Source organism: Sabethes cyaneus, chromosome 2 (assembly GCF_943734655.1).
Source record: "Sabethes cyaneus chromosome 2, idSabCyanKW18_F2, whole genome shotgun sequence".
Classification (NCBI taxonomy): Eukaryota; Metazoa; Arthropoda; class Insecta; order Diptera; family Culicidae; genus Sabethes; species Sabethes cyaneus.
The window spans coordinates 224,652,570-224,671,906 of record NC_071354.1 but is presented as its reverse complement, the minus strand read 5'-3'; the positions used below and the strand labels follow the sequence as shown (position 1 = coordinate 224,671,906).

Here is a 19,337-nt window from a genome sequence, read left to right as displayed (position 1 = left end):
AATTGGTCTTCAATTCCACCATAAGAGTACAATAAAACTCACATTGTTGCTTGGGATGGTAGCTTGGTATCTGGAACTGTAGATCGCTGAACTCCGTGGTTGGTGACAGGATGCTGCTGCATCTACTAGAATACTAAAAGTTCGGCATCGTGGCGCTGCAGGAGATCTGTTCTGCGACCAACGAGCTGGGAACGGATTTTGTAGTGATGAGTAGAATGCAGGATCGCGTGATGGACTGGAAGGCGATCAACGACAGAATGCGTGTGTTGCGGATAAAAGACCGTTTCTTCAACTACACATCATAAACGTTCACTGTCCGCACGAAGGTACACCCGACGCATTGCATGTCCTCTTCGCCGTGACGCACCAAAATCGTTATCGAGGTTTTTGAAGAACATTATTAACATACCCCCCCTGCGAGTTATCACTCGTATCATTACCTAGTAGTAGTTCATGTGCGCCAAAAACAATCGACACTAAAGCCTGTCATGTGATGGAGATGATGTAATGACATTACAAACTAGCCCGAGGTGGTCGACAGGCGGAAGCAGTTCTTCGATGGGCATCTAAATGGCGATATAACTGAAGTAAACAGAACGGAAGCTATCCTTGGAGTGCATACAAACGATAAAAGTATCCCGGCACCCGATCTTGAAGAGACTCGGCGAGAAATCGATCAGCTGAGGATGGAGCCGCTAGAAAAGGACCGACTCCCGGCAGAACTCTACAAAATGGCAAAGAACTACTGGTAACGATACTTCACTGGTTAATTTCAATGCTTTGCGAGGAGGAGAAACTACCGGGGGAGTGGATGAAAGGTGTGGTTTGTCCCATCTATAAAAAGGGCGAAGGGCTGTAATTACCGTGGCATTTAGTATGCTCATTACCGCCACCTAGAAGGTGCTCTTCAAGATTATATTAGGGTTTATCCCCAATAGCAAAAGATTTCTAAGCAGATCCACAGCGTGTCAATCTTCGTGTGTGGCGAAATCCTGATGGTAGCTCATTCGACTTTTGTAGCGAGGGAACGTCCATAAACAATTTGAAAATATTGAAAAAATCTTGTGAAAAGTTATTGCGCAGAATTGATATTTAAATGTACTTTTTAAACAATTATATTTCACAACCAGCGAAAAAATGGGTAAAAATTTTGGTTAGACGCATTTAAAATAAACAAAAGTTTATATTATATCATTCCAATAGGAGGATTCACGGTCACACTAATAGTGTAGGGAGATACGCTATGTTTTATTAATAAACTTCTCCAAAGACACGCATATTTTGTATTTTTTTGCGATTCGGCACCACTGTGGCGCGTGCAATTCGCTTAGAGGGCGTACATTCACTATCCGCGGAATCCAGCAAAATGGCAACCCTTAGATTCGTAGCGAAACGGGGCTCGCCACGGGAAATTTTTACTAATGCTGGGACGGAGTGGTATTTTAATGCAGCGTCTGTCCTTTATATGGGAGGAGTGTGGGAAAGAAAAGTTCGCTCCGTGAAAGCGCCATTCAAAGTTCTGTCGTGACAGTTCTGGCAGAGTCAGAATTCATAGTAATTCCCATCCGTCGACCTTTGGAGACACCTGAATGGCACATTCTAACCTCAAACAGTTTTGTGCGTAGAAGTTCCAGAAAATCAAATAATTTAGACAAAGTGTCAAAGTACCAATTGGTAATTAATGTGGCATTTACTAAATTAATCTTGTAAACGTTGGATTCAATATTATTTGCCAACTATCGTCAGAAGAACTAAATGGTATACCATCCGAGATATGACCGACAAAGGAAGGAAACCTCGCCGTCGGGGTGGACGAATCAGTGTGAAATGGGTGCCTCCGTGGTCGGGTGATCAAGACACACAATGACGTGGACGACCGAGTTCGTAAAGCAGGCGTGCTAACGAAGTCTGGAACTCTGCAACGACCAGTAACTAAAGTTGTTGTATTGGACGTGCTGGAAGTGAGTCAACCCATTTAAGAAGCGGTTTACAGGTCAGAGTATTACGGAGCTGATAGTGAAGTTCAGAGTTCTATGTGGATCAAACTTAAAAGTAATGTACCAAAACCTCCCGGTTGGCTTCTAGGTACGATATTCGTCACTTGTCAGTCGTCGTAGGTTCGAATCTCGACTGGGTAAGACTGTAGTAGCCAATAGGCTACCGCGAAATGTCTCGAATAAATACAGAAGGTCAAGCTCCGAAAGCGGGATGCAGTACTAAGTCTTACTGTTGGCTTAAAACGAATTGAAGGGCGTCTAACAACCATCGACAAGAAACTCGCAAAAAAGGCAGCTGATTCTAAAACCTAGTCAAATTTTATTCAGCAAAATTGTAGATAATAACTAGTTCTACAAATGTCCCATATAACCTTGTCAAATTTTTTTTTGGTTGAGATGGTACTGTCAAATGAATCAAAATTGAGTCAAAGTGATCGGACCATGCCTCCAACAATAAAAATAATGAAGTACATAATTTTATTCTATCAAGATTTTTGAGTACGAACTTTTTCGTATTCAATTTTTAATTTATGATTTAAAATATAATATCGTAGAAATCATCGACGTAACAAATTAGAAACCTCATCTATGAAAAGCGTGATGTGTGAGGGTCCTAGGTTGGTTGCTTGTGGAACTACTGATCGTCTACAAAAAGCGTTCTGATTCTTGTATAAAATGGATCGGCTATAATACATGGACAACGGTCTAATAAATTGTGATAGCAGCAAAACTCCTAACTTTTCGATTCACCAATAGTCAATAAGACTGAAGACAAGTCCGTGTACAATACATCTTCCGGCGCTCTATCTTTAAAGCAACCCTTTCAGAACAAAATTAGTTGTGTGAGGCTCTTGAAAACAAATCTTTTTGAAAAAAATTGCACCAGGCACAAGATGAATTAATTCGACGATTAATTACGTTTCTATTGTCGATTCTTTAATGCGCGCGAAGCAAATAATTTCGTTTACCAAGTTGGAGCGCGTCGAAATAATGATTCGAGCAAAATTCCCAACCGGCGAACAAGAGCCGTAGTGCATTTCATAAGAGCACGTAGAAGAATTATATGCGATCCAATAGTAAGTGAACAATTCGGCTTCTCGATTTCAGTTTAGACAAACTTATTAGTAATACGAAATTTCTTCAAATTTATTGATCGACATCGAGCCAAATTAAATGCTTTGTTACACTTTTGTGATGTTTTTACGGCCAAAATTAGTCCTAAATACTCTTATAAGAGTGGAATAAAACTCAAAATGTTACTTGTGCGGTTTCCTATAACAATTAAAAGAAGTTTTTGGTCAAACCAAGTTTAAACCACGGAATTGTCCCGATTTACCTCGATATATCGTAGATGGTAAACTGTCAAAAATTAGTGGTAGGACTCCTAAATAATACTCAACATTTTTCGCAATAACGGTACTGACGGCAACTGAAACAACGGGCGCGTGGAACCATGTTGGAACAGCGATAAGTATTCCATTTCCTTGTGAACACCGTGAAAGAGACGTCAAGCTGCGTTTCGGTGACTGTCGATAATGGTTGAGTTCGATTCACCCACAGCAGTGATAAATCATCGATTTTGGTGTTCAGTCCACGCACGTTTTAGTAATAGAGTGACGGCATTGATGATGTTTGTTCAGTTGCTAGTTTTGAAAAAGTAGCATATGTGGAAAATGAATGCTGCTCAGAAAGTATAACATAATCAAGCCTGACCCACCTGCTTTAAGTCCACAGCCAGTGCACAGCCGAGACGGCTGCAGCAGATTTAACTGTGGTAGTCAGATGAGGGACTTCCAATGTACTGTCCCCACTGAAAATGTGGAATTCGTACGATTCTGCAACGATTTCTGGTGGTTGGTTGCAGTTTCACCAAGATCTCAAATCGTCCAATTGTTATCTTAAGTTCACTCAATTGGCTGTGAAAAGGATGTTTTCATACAAAAACTTCAGCTTTCTGTGGCAGAAAATCTCAATCAAAGTATTTTTACATATCAACACATATCTACACATCCGATCGAGCGTTTCTAGTGTTTCACTCGAATATATTGAACATTTCTATTGATAACTGTGCTATTGCATTTAATTTATATTATTTGCTCGCTTCATAATTATAAATAAATTTATGGCAATTCAAAATGAATTAAATAAAGGCACATCATGAAAATATTTTTAAAATGCTTGAATTGAAAATAATTAGATGACAAAGTCTCACGCGTTATTTCACGTATTATCATATTTACGACCATTCCGAAATCGGCTGTAATCCTAAATAGTTGCATTCATCTCATTACACACTGAGTTAATTTTTTAAAAACAAAACATATGCTTTTTCTCCTGATTTCAATAAAGCTAGTAAGCATTTTATCACGTATCCTAAAGTTGAAAAATGACCATCTTTCAATCTATTTGTTGCATGACTCCATGAGCTTCACACAAGCGGCATGTAGGTACGTATTATCCTTCTCTCTAAAGCAAAAACTTGTGCTAGAAAATCAATTCCAATGTTCCACTGCTGTCAACAACATTTATATAACAAATGAGCTGTTAGTTTTGAACCTACCTTGGTCTCGAGTAGAGGGGAGCAGAGGAATCAGCCAATCCCATCGCAGACGAGCTGGAAAAGGAGGAAAATTTTGGTCGAATTTCAGCACATGTTCGATTTATTCAGTTAATTTTGCAAACGATAGAGAGGAAAACAGATGTTGGAGGTTTGAAGGATGGGGAAAACAATTGGTTTTAGTATAAAATCTGTGGGAAAAAACAGGTGAAGGACTTATACGATAAGTACAGAAAAACTAAATTGAAGAAAATCGGTTCCGGTCGTCTTAAAGCATTTGAGATTTATCCCAACCAAAGTCGCAACCATATATCACACGCGCGGCGCGGGGGAAAAAGAAACAGAAAAGCAAATCCATGGCGGTAAATTGAATGAAAATTTTCGAAGCAACCGAAAAGAAAAACTGAAACCGTAAGCGCAGATCATTGTTGTGCAAAAACCAAACGGCATAACAGAACGGTGTAACAGCAGCAGCAATGCGCGCAAGCGGGCGAAAAAAAAGTGAAAAGCCTCATCAATCATATGACGATAATGAATTTTTCGCTTTCGCAATCTTCATTCAATACGTGCGGTGTACGAGAACAGAGCGTATCCTGCTTGCTAGCAGAGTGCGGCGCGCGGCAGAGGCTCCAGTTGGCATTCCCATGCCTCATTGCCTTCCGTCGCCAGTCCTCGTGTGTTACGAAACTTGCTTGCAATTCGGTGAGTACAATTTCCACGAGTGGGTACCCCTCGGTACTGGCCGGGGCACTGGGAGCAGGGAAAATCCAGCAATAGAGTGTAAGATTCTTTCGAATTCGTAGCGGAAAAAAGACGAATCACCAAGAAATTTGTACCCGATTTCGACGCGCGGTAGCTCAAATCCTGGAAAATCGGTAAATCTTCGCCGATGAGCGACGTATATTTGCAGCGCGCCCAAGAAGAAACAACATCTGCTCCGTTTTACTTTATTTTTTTTTTTTTGCTGGTTGGTTCGTACTTGATTCTCGTACTGACGACTACGAACATGTGGAGAACTGTGGTGGGTTTGGCGATGGCTTTTCCTGCAGTGAAAAATAGTGTTTGAATCCGATGTCTTTTCGCCGTAAGCCAAGCGTGTATGTGAAAATCGGTTGGATTACACCCGGAATGACAACCAATTGATGATGGTTTGCGGGACGATAATGGTTCGGTTTTTTTTTCGTGTTGTATTATTTTGGATAAATATTGCGAAATACCTTCCGCTTCGTTGGAAGTTTGACAGGGATATGTCATTTAAATGAATAGTTGCTTCGCAACCCCAGAGACTGGCTTTCCGTTGTAATGCAGTTTCGTAAATCGAGTGGAGATTTTAATCTAAAATGACATCAGAAGAGCTTAAACCCTATTGAGTGTGGAATTCGGCTGAATTAATTTCATTTCGGATTGGTAATTTCAAAACGTCTACGTTTGATGAACTTGAATCAAAATTTATAGCTACAAAAGCCGAAAAATTATTATATTTTTATCATGCTGAGAAGAACTTTAATAGAGATTGTACTCCAAATATCAGTTAGGCAGACGTGAGTTCAGTACTCACGGTACTTAAAACTAAAGAATTTGCTTGCTCTAAATTACATTTTTGCTGCTTGGAAACTACGTAAATTAGAGCTTTATCACTTCTCCGTGGAAATACTTTGCTCCAGAATCAGTATCAAAGCACGTTCATCCGGTAGCTTTCCTTTACGGATAAATACTAGCTAAATTTTACCTACTATGTCAGTACCGACACAATTCTATCCAGAACCCCTTCTGGCAGGATCGCCAATGTGATAGTTGATCAATTGTCCATCTTAACTCCACTTAACTGTCTTTCCGCTAGCATTTACCAAATCACACTCAACCACATTCTGTAAACTGACCAGTTACACACTACCGCTCCCTTCCCAAATATCGTGTAAAACGTCCTGTACAAAGCCTTGGGCTTAAACGTCCTTTCTCAGACTTGACCCCTCCTTATCGACAGACTTCACAGCCGGCTAATAGAGTACAGGACAGTTACGGGGGGCTAGTGCAACAATCCTACTGACTCTATCTTGCAGCAACGCCTAACCGAGATTCGAACATACGAAGAAGACTGGTTTGTTAGACCAGCATCGTACCTCGAAACCAACTAAGCGATTCCCTTGACACATTTCATAAATATCAGGATACCACACTTTAGTATAACAAACACACGAAAAAAAATTTTTTCTCGAACAACTTAAGTTTGACGGATAATATTAAACTAGGCTCATCAAAACTAAGAAAGTTACGAAATCTACATTAATTCTGCAAAGTTCAAATTGTAGCAAAGGCTCAGGGTTCATGTGACGTCTCTCGCGACAGAGGTAGTTGTCTACCTTTAATTCGAACTAATTTGCTGTGAATCATAACTCAGGTCACATCCTTCTCTAGAGAATTGAATACATAAAATCTGATTCTGAAATTAACATTGGTGATATTTTTCGATTTTATGGTCACTTCGAACTTAAAATATATTCAACGTAAGTTCTTAAAATGTAACGCATGAACTTGAATGCACTTAGTAACGAGGAGCAATACACAATTTACGAGCTCCAGCGCAAAATGTAAGAGCTGAGATTGAAAAAACATGGACTTGGACCTGACCATGCAACAACCAATGCCCAAGTAACAATCAAATACAAAATTAAATTTATTCAACGAATGGTTTTCTCAAGTAAATGTTACTAGGCGGTTTTAAAGGACACTAGATTCCCGTCTAATAACGACAACGACGTTTTACAGTTTCCTTAAAACATTGGTTTGACAAAGCTTAATGACATTCTTCTGTAGGATGAATTTATCCCAATAATGCTGCCCCAAAACTTTCTTTTGCACCTTAAAACTGAATTTGTTACTTAGATAAGATCTAAACACGGACGACTTTGACCTAAACAGGAACTTGGACCTGAACATAAACGACTTTGGTCTGAGTATAGACGTCACTTTGGCCTAAAGATGGACGACTTTGGTCCAAACACAGACGACTTTGGCGTAAACCGTGGCCTTGGGCCTGATCGTGGACTTGAGCCTGACCGTGGACTTGGGTCTGACTGTGGACTTGGGTCTGAACCATCGACTTCAGTCAGAACCATGAACTTCGGCCTAAACCACAGACTTGCGCCTGAACCATGGTCGTGGGCCTGAACCATAGACTTGGGCCTCAACTCAGTTGAGGCTTGGTCCTGAACCAGGGACTTGGGCGTGAAGCATGGAATCGGGTCTGAACTATGGACTTGGGCCTAAGCCATGGACTTGGGCCTGAACCATGGATTTCGGTCTGAACCATGGACTTCGGCCAGAACCATGGTCTTCGGCCTAAACCACAGACTTGGGCCTTACCGTGGACTTAGGTCCGACCGAGGGCTTGGACCTGACGTGAACTTGAGTCTGACCGTGGACTTGGGCCTGACTATGGACCTGTGCCTGACCGTGGACTTAGGCCTAAACTACAGACTTTAGCCTTACCGTCGACTTGGGTCTGACCGTGGATTTGAGTCTGACCGTGAACTTGGGCCAGACCGTTGACTTGAGCCTGACCGTGCACTTGGGTCTGACCGTGGATTTGGGCCTGAATCATGGACTTGTGCCTGAACCATGGTCATCGGCTTAAACCACAGAATTGGGCCTTGCCGTGGACTTGGGTCTAACCGTGGACTTGGGTCTGATCGTGGACTTGGGTCTGACCGTGGACTTGAGTCTGACCGTGGGCTTGGGTCTGACCGTGGATTTGAGTCTTACCGTGAACTTGGGCCTGACCCTGGACTTCGGCCTGAACCATGGTCATCGGCTTAAATCACAGAATTGGGCCTTGCCGTGGACTTGGACCTGATCTATAGACATGTGCTTGCATGTGGCTTGGGGCCTGAACCATGGTCTTCGGCCTAAACCACAGACTTGAGCCTTACCGTGGTCTTGGATCTGATCGTGGACTTAGGCCTGACCGTTAACTTGTGCCTGACGGTGGACATGAGTTTGACCGTAGACTTAGGCCTGACCGTGGACTTTGGGCTGACCATGGACCTGGGCCTGAGCGCGGACTTAGACCTGCCGTGGACTTGAGTCTGACCGTAGACTTGGGTCTGAACCATGGACTTGGACCTGAGTGCAGACTTGGGCATGCCGTGGACTTGAGTCTGACCGTGGAGTCTAAGGACAAGTGCCTGATTGTGGCCTGAGGCCTGAACCATGGACTTGGGCCTGACGTGGACTTGGACCTGCCGTGAACTTGGGCCTGACCGTGGACTTGAGTCTGACCGTGGACTTGGGCCTGAACCATGGACTTGGGCCTGACCGTGGACTTGGGCCAGACCGTGGACTTGGGCCACAACTATGGACTTCGGCCAGAACCTCGGTCTTCGGCCTAAACTACAGATTTGGGCCTTACCGTGGACTTGGATCTGACCGTGGGCTTGGGCCTAACCCATGGGCTTGGGCCTGACCGTGGGTTTGGGCTTGAACCATGGACTTAGGCCTGAACCATGGGCTTGGGCCTGACTGTGGACTTGGGCCTGACCGTGGACTTGGGCCTAAGCGTGGACTTGGGCCTGGCCGTGGACTTGGGTCTGACCGTGAACTTGGGCCTGACCCATGGACTTAGGTCTGACCGTGGACTTAGGCCTGAACCGCGGACTTGGGCTGACCGTGGACTTGTACCTGACAGTGGACTTGGGCCTAACCGTGAACTTGGGTCTGACCGTGGATTTGGGTCTGATCGTGGACTTGGCCCTGAACCATGGACTTGGGCCTAACCGTGGACTTGGATCTGACCGCGGACTTGAGTGTGACCGTGAACTTGGGGCTAAACCATGGACTTGGGCCTGACCGTGGACTTGGGCCTGACCGTGGACTTGGGCCTGACCGCGGACTTGAGTCTGACCCTGGACTTGGGCCTGAACCATGGACTTGGATCTGACCGTGGACTTAGGCCTGATCGTGGACTTGGGCCAGGCCGTGGACTTGGGCCTGGCCATAGACTTGGACCTGACCTTGGTCTTAGGTCTGACCGCCGACTTGGGTCTGACCGTGGACTTGGATCTGACCATGAACTTGGGCCTGACCGTCGACTTGGGCCTCGCCATGGGCTTGGGCCTGAACCATGGACTTGGGCCTAACCGTGGGTCTGACCGTGGATTTGGGTCTGATCGTGGGCTTGGATCTAACCGTGGACTTGAGACTGACCGTGGACTTGGGCCTGAACCATAGACTTGGACCTGACCGTTGACTTGGACCTCACCGTAGACTTGGGCCTGAACCATGGAATTAGTCCTGACCATGGACTTTGGCCGGAACCGTGGTCTTCGGCCTAATCCACAGACTTGGGCCTGACCGTGGACTTGGGCCTGGCCGTGGACTTGGACCTGACCTTGGTATTAGGTCTGACCGTGGACTTAGGTCTAAACCATGGACTTGGGCCTGACCGTGGACTTGGGGCTGACCGTGGACTTGAGTCTGACCGTAGACTTGGACCCGACCATGAACTTGGGCCTGACCGTGAACTTGGGCCTGCCGTGGACTTGGGTCAGAACCATGAACTTGGCTTGAACCATGGACTTCGGCCAAAACCATAGACTTGGACCTGACCGTGGACTTGGCCTGACCGTGGACTTAGGCCTGATCGTGGACTTGGCCCTGAACCATGGACTTGGGCCTAACCGTGGACTTGGATCTGACCGCGGACTTGAGTGTGACCGTGGACTTGGGGCTAAACCATGGACTTGGGCCTGACCGTGGACTTGGGCCTGACCGTGGACTTGGGCCTGACCGCGGACTTGAGTCTGACCCTGGACTTGGGCCTGAACCATGGACTTGGATCTGACCGTGGACTTAGGCCTGATCGTGGACTTGGGCCAGGCCGTGGACTTGGGCCTGGCCATAGACTTGGACCTGACCTTGGTCTTAGGTCTGACCGCCGACTTGGGTCTGACCGTGGACTTGGATCTGACCATGAACTTGGGCCTGACCGTCGACTTGGGCCTCGCCATGGGCTTGGGCCTGAACCATGGACTTGGGCCTAACCGTGGACTTGGATCTGACCATGGACTTGGGCCTGACCATGGACTTGGGCCTGACCGCGGACTTGAGCCAGACCGTTGACTTGGGCCTGACCGTGGACTTGGGCCTGATCGTGGACTTGGGCCTGACCGCGGACTTGAGCCAGACCGTTGACTTGGGCCTGACCGTGGACTTGGGCCTGATCGTGGACTTGGGCCTGATCGTGGACTTGGGGCTGAACCATGGACTTGGGCCTGAACCATGGACTTGGGGCTGCCGTGGACTTGAGCCTGGTCGTGGACTTGGGCCTGATCGTGAACTTCGGCCTGACCGTGGACTTAGGCCTGAACCATGGAAGCATGGACTCGGGCCTTAACCTAGGCTAGGGCTAGGGCTAGGGTTATGGCTAAAGCTACTGCGATCCAGAATATTTCCAGAAAAATGGAGCCAAATATTACTGATTGTAAAGACCAACCTAATTTGATTCTTTTAAGAGTAGCTACATGCAAATTGATTAAAAGTCAATGGAGATACCGCCAAATATAAAGCTGCTGCTACCGTTATTTTTGATGCCGCGAACGAAAAGGTTACGAATACCAATACGATTTAACTCGTAGAGTAATCTCTGGTCGATCAGTGCAAAGATGTTGGAAAACCTTTGACAAAAAAGGGTTATAAGCATTCAAAAAGGCAATCAAAAGCATTATATAAATCTTAGATTTTGATTTCACGTCCTCACTTTATCATAACACTTAGTCCCAAGTAACAATGAGGGTTTTATTACACTCTTATGACGGTTTTCATGACCAAAATGGTCACAAATAAGAGCCATCATCACAAGAGTGCAATAAAACTCAAATTGTTGCTTGGGAGTTTCTTTCCATCTGTGGAAATTAGACTTGCAAAGCTCGAGAACACGAGTTACCATGCCATTTCCTTTATTAAGCTTTATCTGTAGTTAAGTTCAGAATTAAGTTTTAATTCCAATATTAATAATCTGCTTAAATTTTCTGAGGATGGCTGAATACAGTAAACGTTAACGGTGAGTCACAATTCAATTGTTTCACCGAGTTAAATCAATCTATAACCGAAAATAATTACTGAATAGTATCAGCATCTTTGGCTCGAGCAGCACGTTCCTCACCATCATGTGGAAGATTTGTACTGAATAGTAAGTAACAAGCGGATCAAAACAAGAGACACGCGTTGGAGGCACCAAAGTAGGAGGAGAAGGAGACCGATAAAGTAATAAGTACGATGAATGATTGCAAGGACACTAAGAAGAGTGGTGTCCTGGCTATATTCCTAAAAGTGAGAAGCGAGCGACGCGCTCGATGATATATATTGGGTCATATTAAGTGTCTACTAGGATGAACGTATGCTAAACGACTGGCTAGAAAGTCTCGAAGAGTGCCAGGGACTAGACCATAGCACATATTTCAAGGGTTTATTTTATTCTTTTTCACAAATCGAGCGCTGAAACCTTTGTCGGTGAATATGTTTAGGAAAGGGTCACTCCACAAACGGATCAAATCTTTACCGCGGATAGATCCAAGTTATTTTCCGGAGGTATAACCTACAAAACATCTGTGTCTAGATTTCAAGGCAACGTATGATTCAGTTAAACGACTGTTGCAGATACTGCGAAATTCCACATGCGCGTTGGTTTTGCAGATTCAATCGACATCACTGCTGTACTGTTTCTTGGTATTTTGATTCATAATACCCACATTTCTCAGAGTTAAGAAAAATCGCATCAATACTAAAAATAATCCTTCACCATCAAAGAAGAAGAATACTGACTTTGGTAATATCAGCGATCCTTCTTATCATTTCTACACTACACTGTACAACTGCTAGTCTAGTGCAGTCTTCTCTATCAATCTACCAGCGACCGATCGCCTATTCACTACGACTGACGTGCTGTTTTCGATAGCTAACTAAGTACGACTCTTACCGCAGTTCTCTGAAGAGTGTTCCCGTTAGTGAAGGTTTCCCTCGAATTGTCCCTCGAATTCACTACCATCAGCATCGCATTTTAAATGATCCCGCACCCAACCGGGAGGATGTACGTGCGATGGAACCGGCTGATGTCCTCCGCCGCCACCCGCACCGTCCGTTGCTCAGAGAATCTATAAAATTGATCACTTGAAAACAGTTCTTGCTTCATTACTTTGACAAACGTAAATCTACGGCGGGGGGTTTCTGATAGTTTTGTTTTAAGTCATTTCAAGCTAATAATAGATACAAGGGTCTATACAACAGCTCAATTTGGCAGTGAATGCGACTAAAGCGGGACATTTAAAGTAAGTTTATTGTACGGTTTTCGTTCACCATTTGTTTCCATTTTTAAGATTACACTTTATTTGCACTAAATTGTGACTACGGCATGCATTCGATCCGACTAATGTTTCTAGTGTGTGACCCAGGCAATTAGATACAAACATGCTGGTTTTGACGCAAAACTGTGCAAAGACCTTTACCGACTATTGGAACCATGAATTTCGCCCACAAACACCGCCCCCGGCCGTCGCAGCCAGTTTCGAATCAATCACAATTTAAGACGTGTGTCGTTCCGATTTATCCGAAAAACCATTCCAACCGGAGGAACTCGACAATTTGCCACACTTTATTAAATTGTCATCGAGCTGATTATCGTCTCAATTTCCATCCCGACGACGACGACCGACGGCTGCGGCGCGGCGCTTGGATGCTACTTTTTATACCGCAGATCATCCAATTCCGAAGAAATTGTCCGTCGTCATTCTGCCCAATGCACACCAACCACGCGCGCCGGTTGACAGTGCTGACAGCACCAGTAGCGCGCAGCCAGCGAGCAGGAGTGACAAGGAAAACGGGCAAAAAAAAACCTCAACCTCAACTAAGAGAAACCGCGCGAACAACCGCAGGCAGGCTGGCTCGGGCTCGGGCTCGGGCAGGCTAGGGAGTCGGAGTTTCTTTTCGTCGTCGGATCATAATCACGCTCATCATCTCCGAAGAAACCGGCGCGAAGGGACGTACACCGGCCAAGGGATGGAGATGATGGTTCTTTAAATACCCGAGGGAGAAATTTGACACGTGTCTTCGCGATCCCTCGGCGGGCGGCAGCGGTGGCGGCGGTGACGGCAACGGCGTTGGCGATGGCGACATTCTGAAGCGATGACAACAGTGCGGGTATCCCTTTTTTATTCTTTCCATTTCTACGATAATGAGCTGCTGCTGCTTCTCGGAGCCAAATCTCTGAGAACAAGAAGAAGCAAAATAGATTTTAATGGCCGCAGGACGGTTCGGAGATAAATGGTCCAGATCGACGTGGTATGAGTGTGCGGGGCGGGGCGGCACGGATCGGGGGAACCTTTCAATTGCCCATTGTCGTCCTCATCATCAAGTTGACTATCATCAGCAGTAATAGCGCAGTAACGGAGGTAGTAACAGTATATAGCGAGGGACCAGTTCGCATATGGATGAAGTTGGGGGATTTAGTTCACCTATTTCGGGAAGGGAAATCTGCAGTCCTTCTTCCGGTCAGAGGTCAGAAAACGCAATTAATGATACTGTTTTCATCCCCGTCGTCGTCGGTGAGTTGTTGCTGATGACCATGGCACAGCAGCAGGGCAGGGATTCCTGCGGTGCTATAATTGAAACCGTAGCGAATGTTTACATGCCTTCGTTGCTGGTGCTGCGCTGCGCTGCTGGTGTTGTTGCTGTTGATGCTGTCGATAGGATTTCACTGGCGATGGCGATGAACTATGTTTCCTGCTGGCACCGACCGGCCGAGATTGGTTTCCGAGATATCGGCTCCGGTTGTGCGCGCGATGTACGACGGGTGATACGATTAATGAGTTGGAAACATTAAGGGAAATGGTACGATTTCGATGGGGTCGCGTAATCCTTTTGGAGCATTTTAATTAGAAGTGCGATTATTGTTACATTCAATCGGCATTAGCTGCACTTATCGGCAGGGATAATCGATTGAACGACGAGGGTGTAAAATGGCGGAAAAAATTAGGGAGAAAAAAGTTTGAGTTATATTCGTGTCAGAATCACTGTAATTGCCCAGGCCATGGTAGAACGTGCCAGTACAAAGATTCGTTTTGTAATTGTATTGATGCAATGTAATTTCAATTTGAACTCAATTTGAGCCCTTTAAAACATTTGCTGAAGTGTTTTTCGAGTCTCTTACATCTCCCCATAACACCAGCTTCTTTATTTCTTATAGCATTTGTCTCTCAAATGGATTTCATTCCAAAACTAATATTTTCTCGATTCTGAATAAGGTATTTTACATCACGGTTTAATATTTTTCTTTCTTCTCAATGTGTTGGTATGTTTTGGTAAAATGTTGCTATATGAAACATCCGGTGATAAAGTTTAAGTAATCAAATTTTTATCAAATATAAATCAAATTTGGTGCAATTGAAATCTAAATTAACCATATCTGCGGTATGATGTCACAATTCTGTTGCAAAATTTTTGAATCTGAATCGTCTAAATCCTAGAACACTTGATAGCAATGAATTGTATTTGAATGTATGTATGACACTACCACCTGCTTTAGCATTAGTAGCAGGTCTGTTTTCATAGCAATGAACCTGTTGTGATCAAAAGATTTGTACATATTGCTGGGTCAATTTTGACATTATTGGAAGAAATTACACAAAAATCATAAAGTTTTAGTTGCTTTTGGCCACCCAGTTACGTAAACAACATGTTTGTTTACAACATTCTGGCAGCAGTTCTTGCGCGGTGTTTCCTTCAGACCGCGTTTAACTTTGGGCAAAGCTTCCAATACACATTCAACGATTGGTACTAGCGTGCCCACACATAAACAGTAGGTGGGCCACTCAACCCCTTTCAGGAGAATGTTTTTGCCTGGAAAATCGAGTAGTCGTTGGGTGGCGAATCCATTATTACTTATCACAAAAACCGACCGATTACGTTGAAAACTTCGGATTCTTAAGTGCAATTGGATTTAAAATCAAAGTTGAAATTAACCTAAAAATCAGATGTGGAACTACACTAGAAATTACAGTTAAAATAAGACTTGAATTTGGACTAATTTGGAAATAAAATTGGACTTAAATTTAGAGCAACTTGGATTAGAAGTTTTACTTTTAATTAGTCATGAAATCGGACTCAAAACCGAATTTGAAGTTTTTATTTGAAATTGGACTTGAAATTTTATGTGAAACTGGAATATAAGACTTGGAATTGGATTGTAAATTAACTCTAAATTGAAATTAACATTGAATTTGAAATTGGACTTGAAATTTGACTTGAAATTGGATTTAAATTAGACTTGATATTAGACTTAGATCAAAAATTAGAATTAAATTTATATTAGCAATTGGACTTGAATCAGAGTTTAAATTTGGTTTTACCATTAAACTTATTTAAATACATTTCTTTCTTTTTTTCTCTTTTTCGATCCGTTTTCCTTCGTTTTTAGTATACATCTCTTTTTAACCCTTTTTATCCCCTTTCTTTCTCGTTTTTCGTCTTTGTCTGTTCCGTTTTTCCTCTTTTAGAAGCCTTTTTCCTTCGTTTCTACCACGTTTTTCATGGTTTTGGCTCCCTTTCCCTTTGCTATCCCATTTTCTATCTTTGACGGATTTCACGCCAACTGGCAGCACCCTCTCAGAATTCAATGAAACTTGGTGTGTGTTAAGAGTTCATGTAAATAAGCAACTTTGCATACTTAATTTTTCCAAAATTGGTCCAGACTAACTTTTGGAAAGGGCGCAATGTTTTTTTCTTTTTTTTTAATAAAAAATGTAACTCGAAAACTATAGAACCTACAAAAAAATGACCTTTGAGCGACTTTTAGAAAATGTTCTGAATTTTCATAAAAAATACGATGATTATAATAGACCGTTGAATTTTTATTAAAAGATGTGGCTTTTCGGTCTCGGGTTTCTTACGAAAACTTTATTTTACGTTCAGCTGACGTTGCGAAGAACTATGCCTTCATCATCGGAGGAACTATTGTTATAAAATATTATAATTATTTAGACAATCTTCATCATTACACATATAATTACTTACAACGTTGACAAATGTTTTCTTAGTCAAGTGTTTAAACATGGAAATGTTAATTTTGTTGACCCCTTTAGAACTGATACGAACAATTTGAATGTGGCATATTCGGGTATTTTGCATTACCTTGCTCAGTAACCGTCTAATTTTAACTCTCTTTCTCTCCGTCTCTCAAATTAAATGTAGAAGCTTCGTTTACAGCAGCATATTAGAAAGTTCATATTGGAATAATCGATCTGGTTGTGATGTGCGTGGAAGGTTATAGTGTAAGTTAGAATTTTAAGCTATCTAATATAATAGTTAGTTGTAAAAATGTCTTGTACACAACCCTTCTGATTTTTTCTTTCGTTTTTTCTCTTTTTCTATCCGTTTTTTCGTTTTATGTTCTATTTTTCTCGTTTTAAGTATACATCTTTTTCTAGCCATTGTTATCCCCTTTTTTCTCGTTTTTCGGGTTTGTTTGTTCCGTTTTTCCTCTTTCAGAAGCTTCTTTCCTTCGTTTCTACCACGTTTTTTCTGGTTTTGGCTCCCTTTCCATTTGCTATCCCGTTTTCTATCTTTATATTCTATTTTTCTTCTTTTTCTTTCTCGTTTTGCCTTTTTTTCTTGATTTCTTGGAAAATTATTGTTTCTTTTTCTTCTTTTTTCATCTCATTTTTATACTATTTTGCTCCTACTTTATCCCGTTTCCCTCGTTTCCTTTATTGGGTTTAATTTTTCTCTTTCGCTACTTTTTCTCTTTTGGTTCCACTTGTTTTCTGTTTCGTATTCCCTTCTGTCTAGTTTTCTCTCTTTTTCTCTCTCATTTTCACATCTTTTCTATCTCGTTTCTCTTTTTCTGTAACGTCTCGCATTTTTCCATTTTTCTGTCCGTTGTTTATTTTTTCTATTTTTTCTTATCCTGATTTTTCCCTCGTTGTTCCTACTTTTTTTCGTTATTTGTCATCATCATCGTCCTGTTTCATCTTTTTTCCCATGTGTACTCTTATTCTATTTTTTTTTCGTTTACGCCTGTTCCGTTCTCCCTCTTATTATGTCCTCCTTTGCTGTCACGTTTTTCTTTTTCATTCTCTTTTGTTTTTCGTTTTCATTTTTCATTCCTCTCATTTTTCTTTCATCTTGGTTCTCGTTTCTCCTGTTCCCGTAACTTGTCTCTTTCTATTCCTCCTTTTCTATACTGTGTTTAGTTCTTTTCTGTCCATTTCCTTTTTTCGTTATCCTTGTTTTCTTTATCGTTTTTCTTTCCTTCTTCTCGTTTTTATGCTTTTCTCTTTCCCCTTTACTGTCATGTCTTTATTTTTTTGACTCTTCCTCCTTCGTTTTTTCTTCAATTTACTTTTTTCCAATTTTTTCTCTTTTTATGTCCCACTTTCTCTCCTACTCTAACACGTCTTTCTTTTCCAGTTATTCTTTTATCTCCTTCTCTCTGTTGCGCGCGTTTTCCTTTTGTATAAATTACATTTTCATATGAAACTGTTGACGTGTGCATGTAGGGGTTTTTGGGGCCGAGGAAGGTTCTTATGATGGTAAGAGGCCCCTCTCCCACTAAAAGGAGGGGCTGCCATACAAATGAAACACAAATTTCTGCATAACTAGAGAACTAATCGAGCAAATGGAATCAAATTTGGCAAGTGGGTGTTTTTGGAATCAAGATTTTTTTCATGGTGAATTATGACCCCTCCCCACTTTAGGAGGGGGCTCCCATACAAATGAAATACAAATTTCCTCATAACTCAAGAACTAATCAATCAAATAGAACCAAATTTGGCATATGGGGGATCTTAAACGCATGAATTTATTTTATGATGGTTTTAGACCCCTCACCCCAGTGGTAGTGGAGCGGACCCTCCTACAAATGAAACAGAAATTTTTGTGTAACTTAGAAACTAATTGAATTCGAGAAATTTTAGACTCTTCCATAAAACGTTAGTCAATAACAAGACCACCAGAAACTACCTATAGTAACACTAGATGATTCAGGGCGAGACGGCCGCAGGCCACGAGTGTTGTCAGCGTCCTGCCGTCGGAAGAACTGGCCACTGCGGTGGGTAGCACCCAGGATTTATGTACAGCACAGTTTAATTTTAGGCAATACGAAGTTTGTCGGGTCAGGTAGTGAGATATGAATTTTTATATTAGCCAAATGTTCAGGCATATCTAATTTTTTGGTCATTACTCAGGAACAACAAACAATGTGATCATAAAATTTTATAATTAAAAGATTGGAACTTTTTTTGGAAAGGGAAGAAGTGTCTGATGAGAAAAATGATTGGATGGACTAAAATATGGAATGATGGACCAAAATATATTGGACTGTGCAATGGCAGGTGGGGTTCACACCAACTCCAACTGTCGGTTGGTACCCGAGTGTTTTACTAACTAAACTACTGTCGTATCGCTTACACACTTAAACAGTTCGGTAAATTTTACCGAAATCTAAACAGCTGAACGTTCGGTAAAAATTTTGGTCATGCATTTCGACGTTTACGGATCTTTAGTAACGTTTGGTAACATAAAAAATTTTACCGAACGTTCAGCTGTTTAGATTTCGGTAAAATTTTACCGAATTCGGTGCTTTTTTTTAAGTGTGTATGTTAAGTAGTCTTATACCTAGTTTTGTTTTATTCTCCAATTCTACCATTCTACATTCGCACCACATGCTCTTCTAGCGACGAAATCGTTTTGACGTAGGACTACGTCTTACGGCAAGGTTTGGGATAGGGTATCATTCC

At 42.5% G+C, this 19,337-nt stretch overlaps 1 protein-coding gene across 3 annotated transcripts in view; it reads right to left on the bottom strand.

The window, feature by feature from the left end:
* LOC128738022 (RNA-binding protein Musashi homolog Rbp6) overlaps positions 1 to 19,337 on the bottom strand; it is a 1,503,411-nt gene that overhangs the window by 848,131 nt on the left and 635,943 nt on the right. For all 3 annotated transcript variants that reach the window (XM_053832828.1, XM_053832829.1, XM_053832830.1), the window contains exon 4: positions 4,558 to 4,611. In XM_053832828.1, the coding sequence (XP_053688803.1) occupies positions 4,558 to 4,611 (54 nt within the window). The remainder of the gene's footprint in view (positions 1 to 4,557; positions 4,612 to 19,337) is intronic.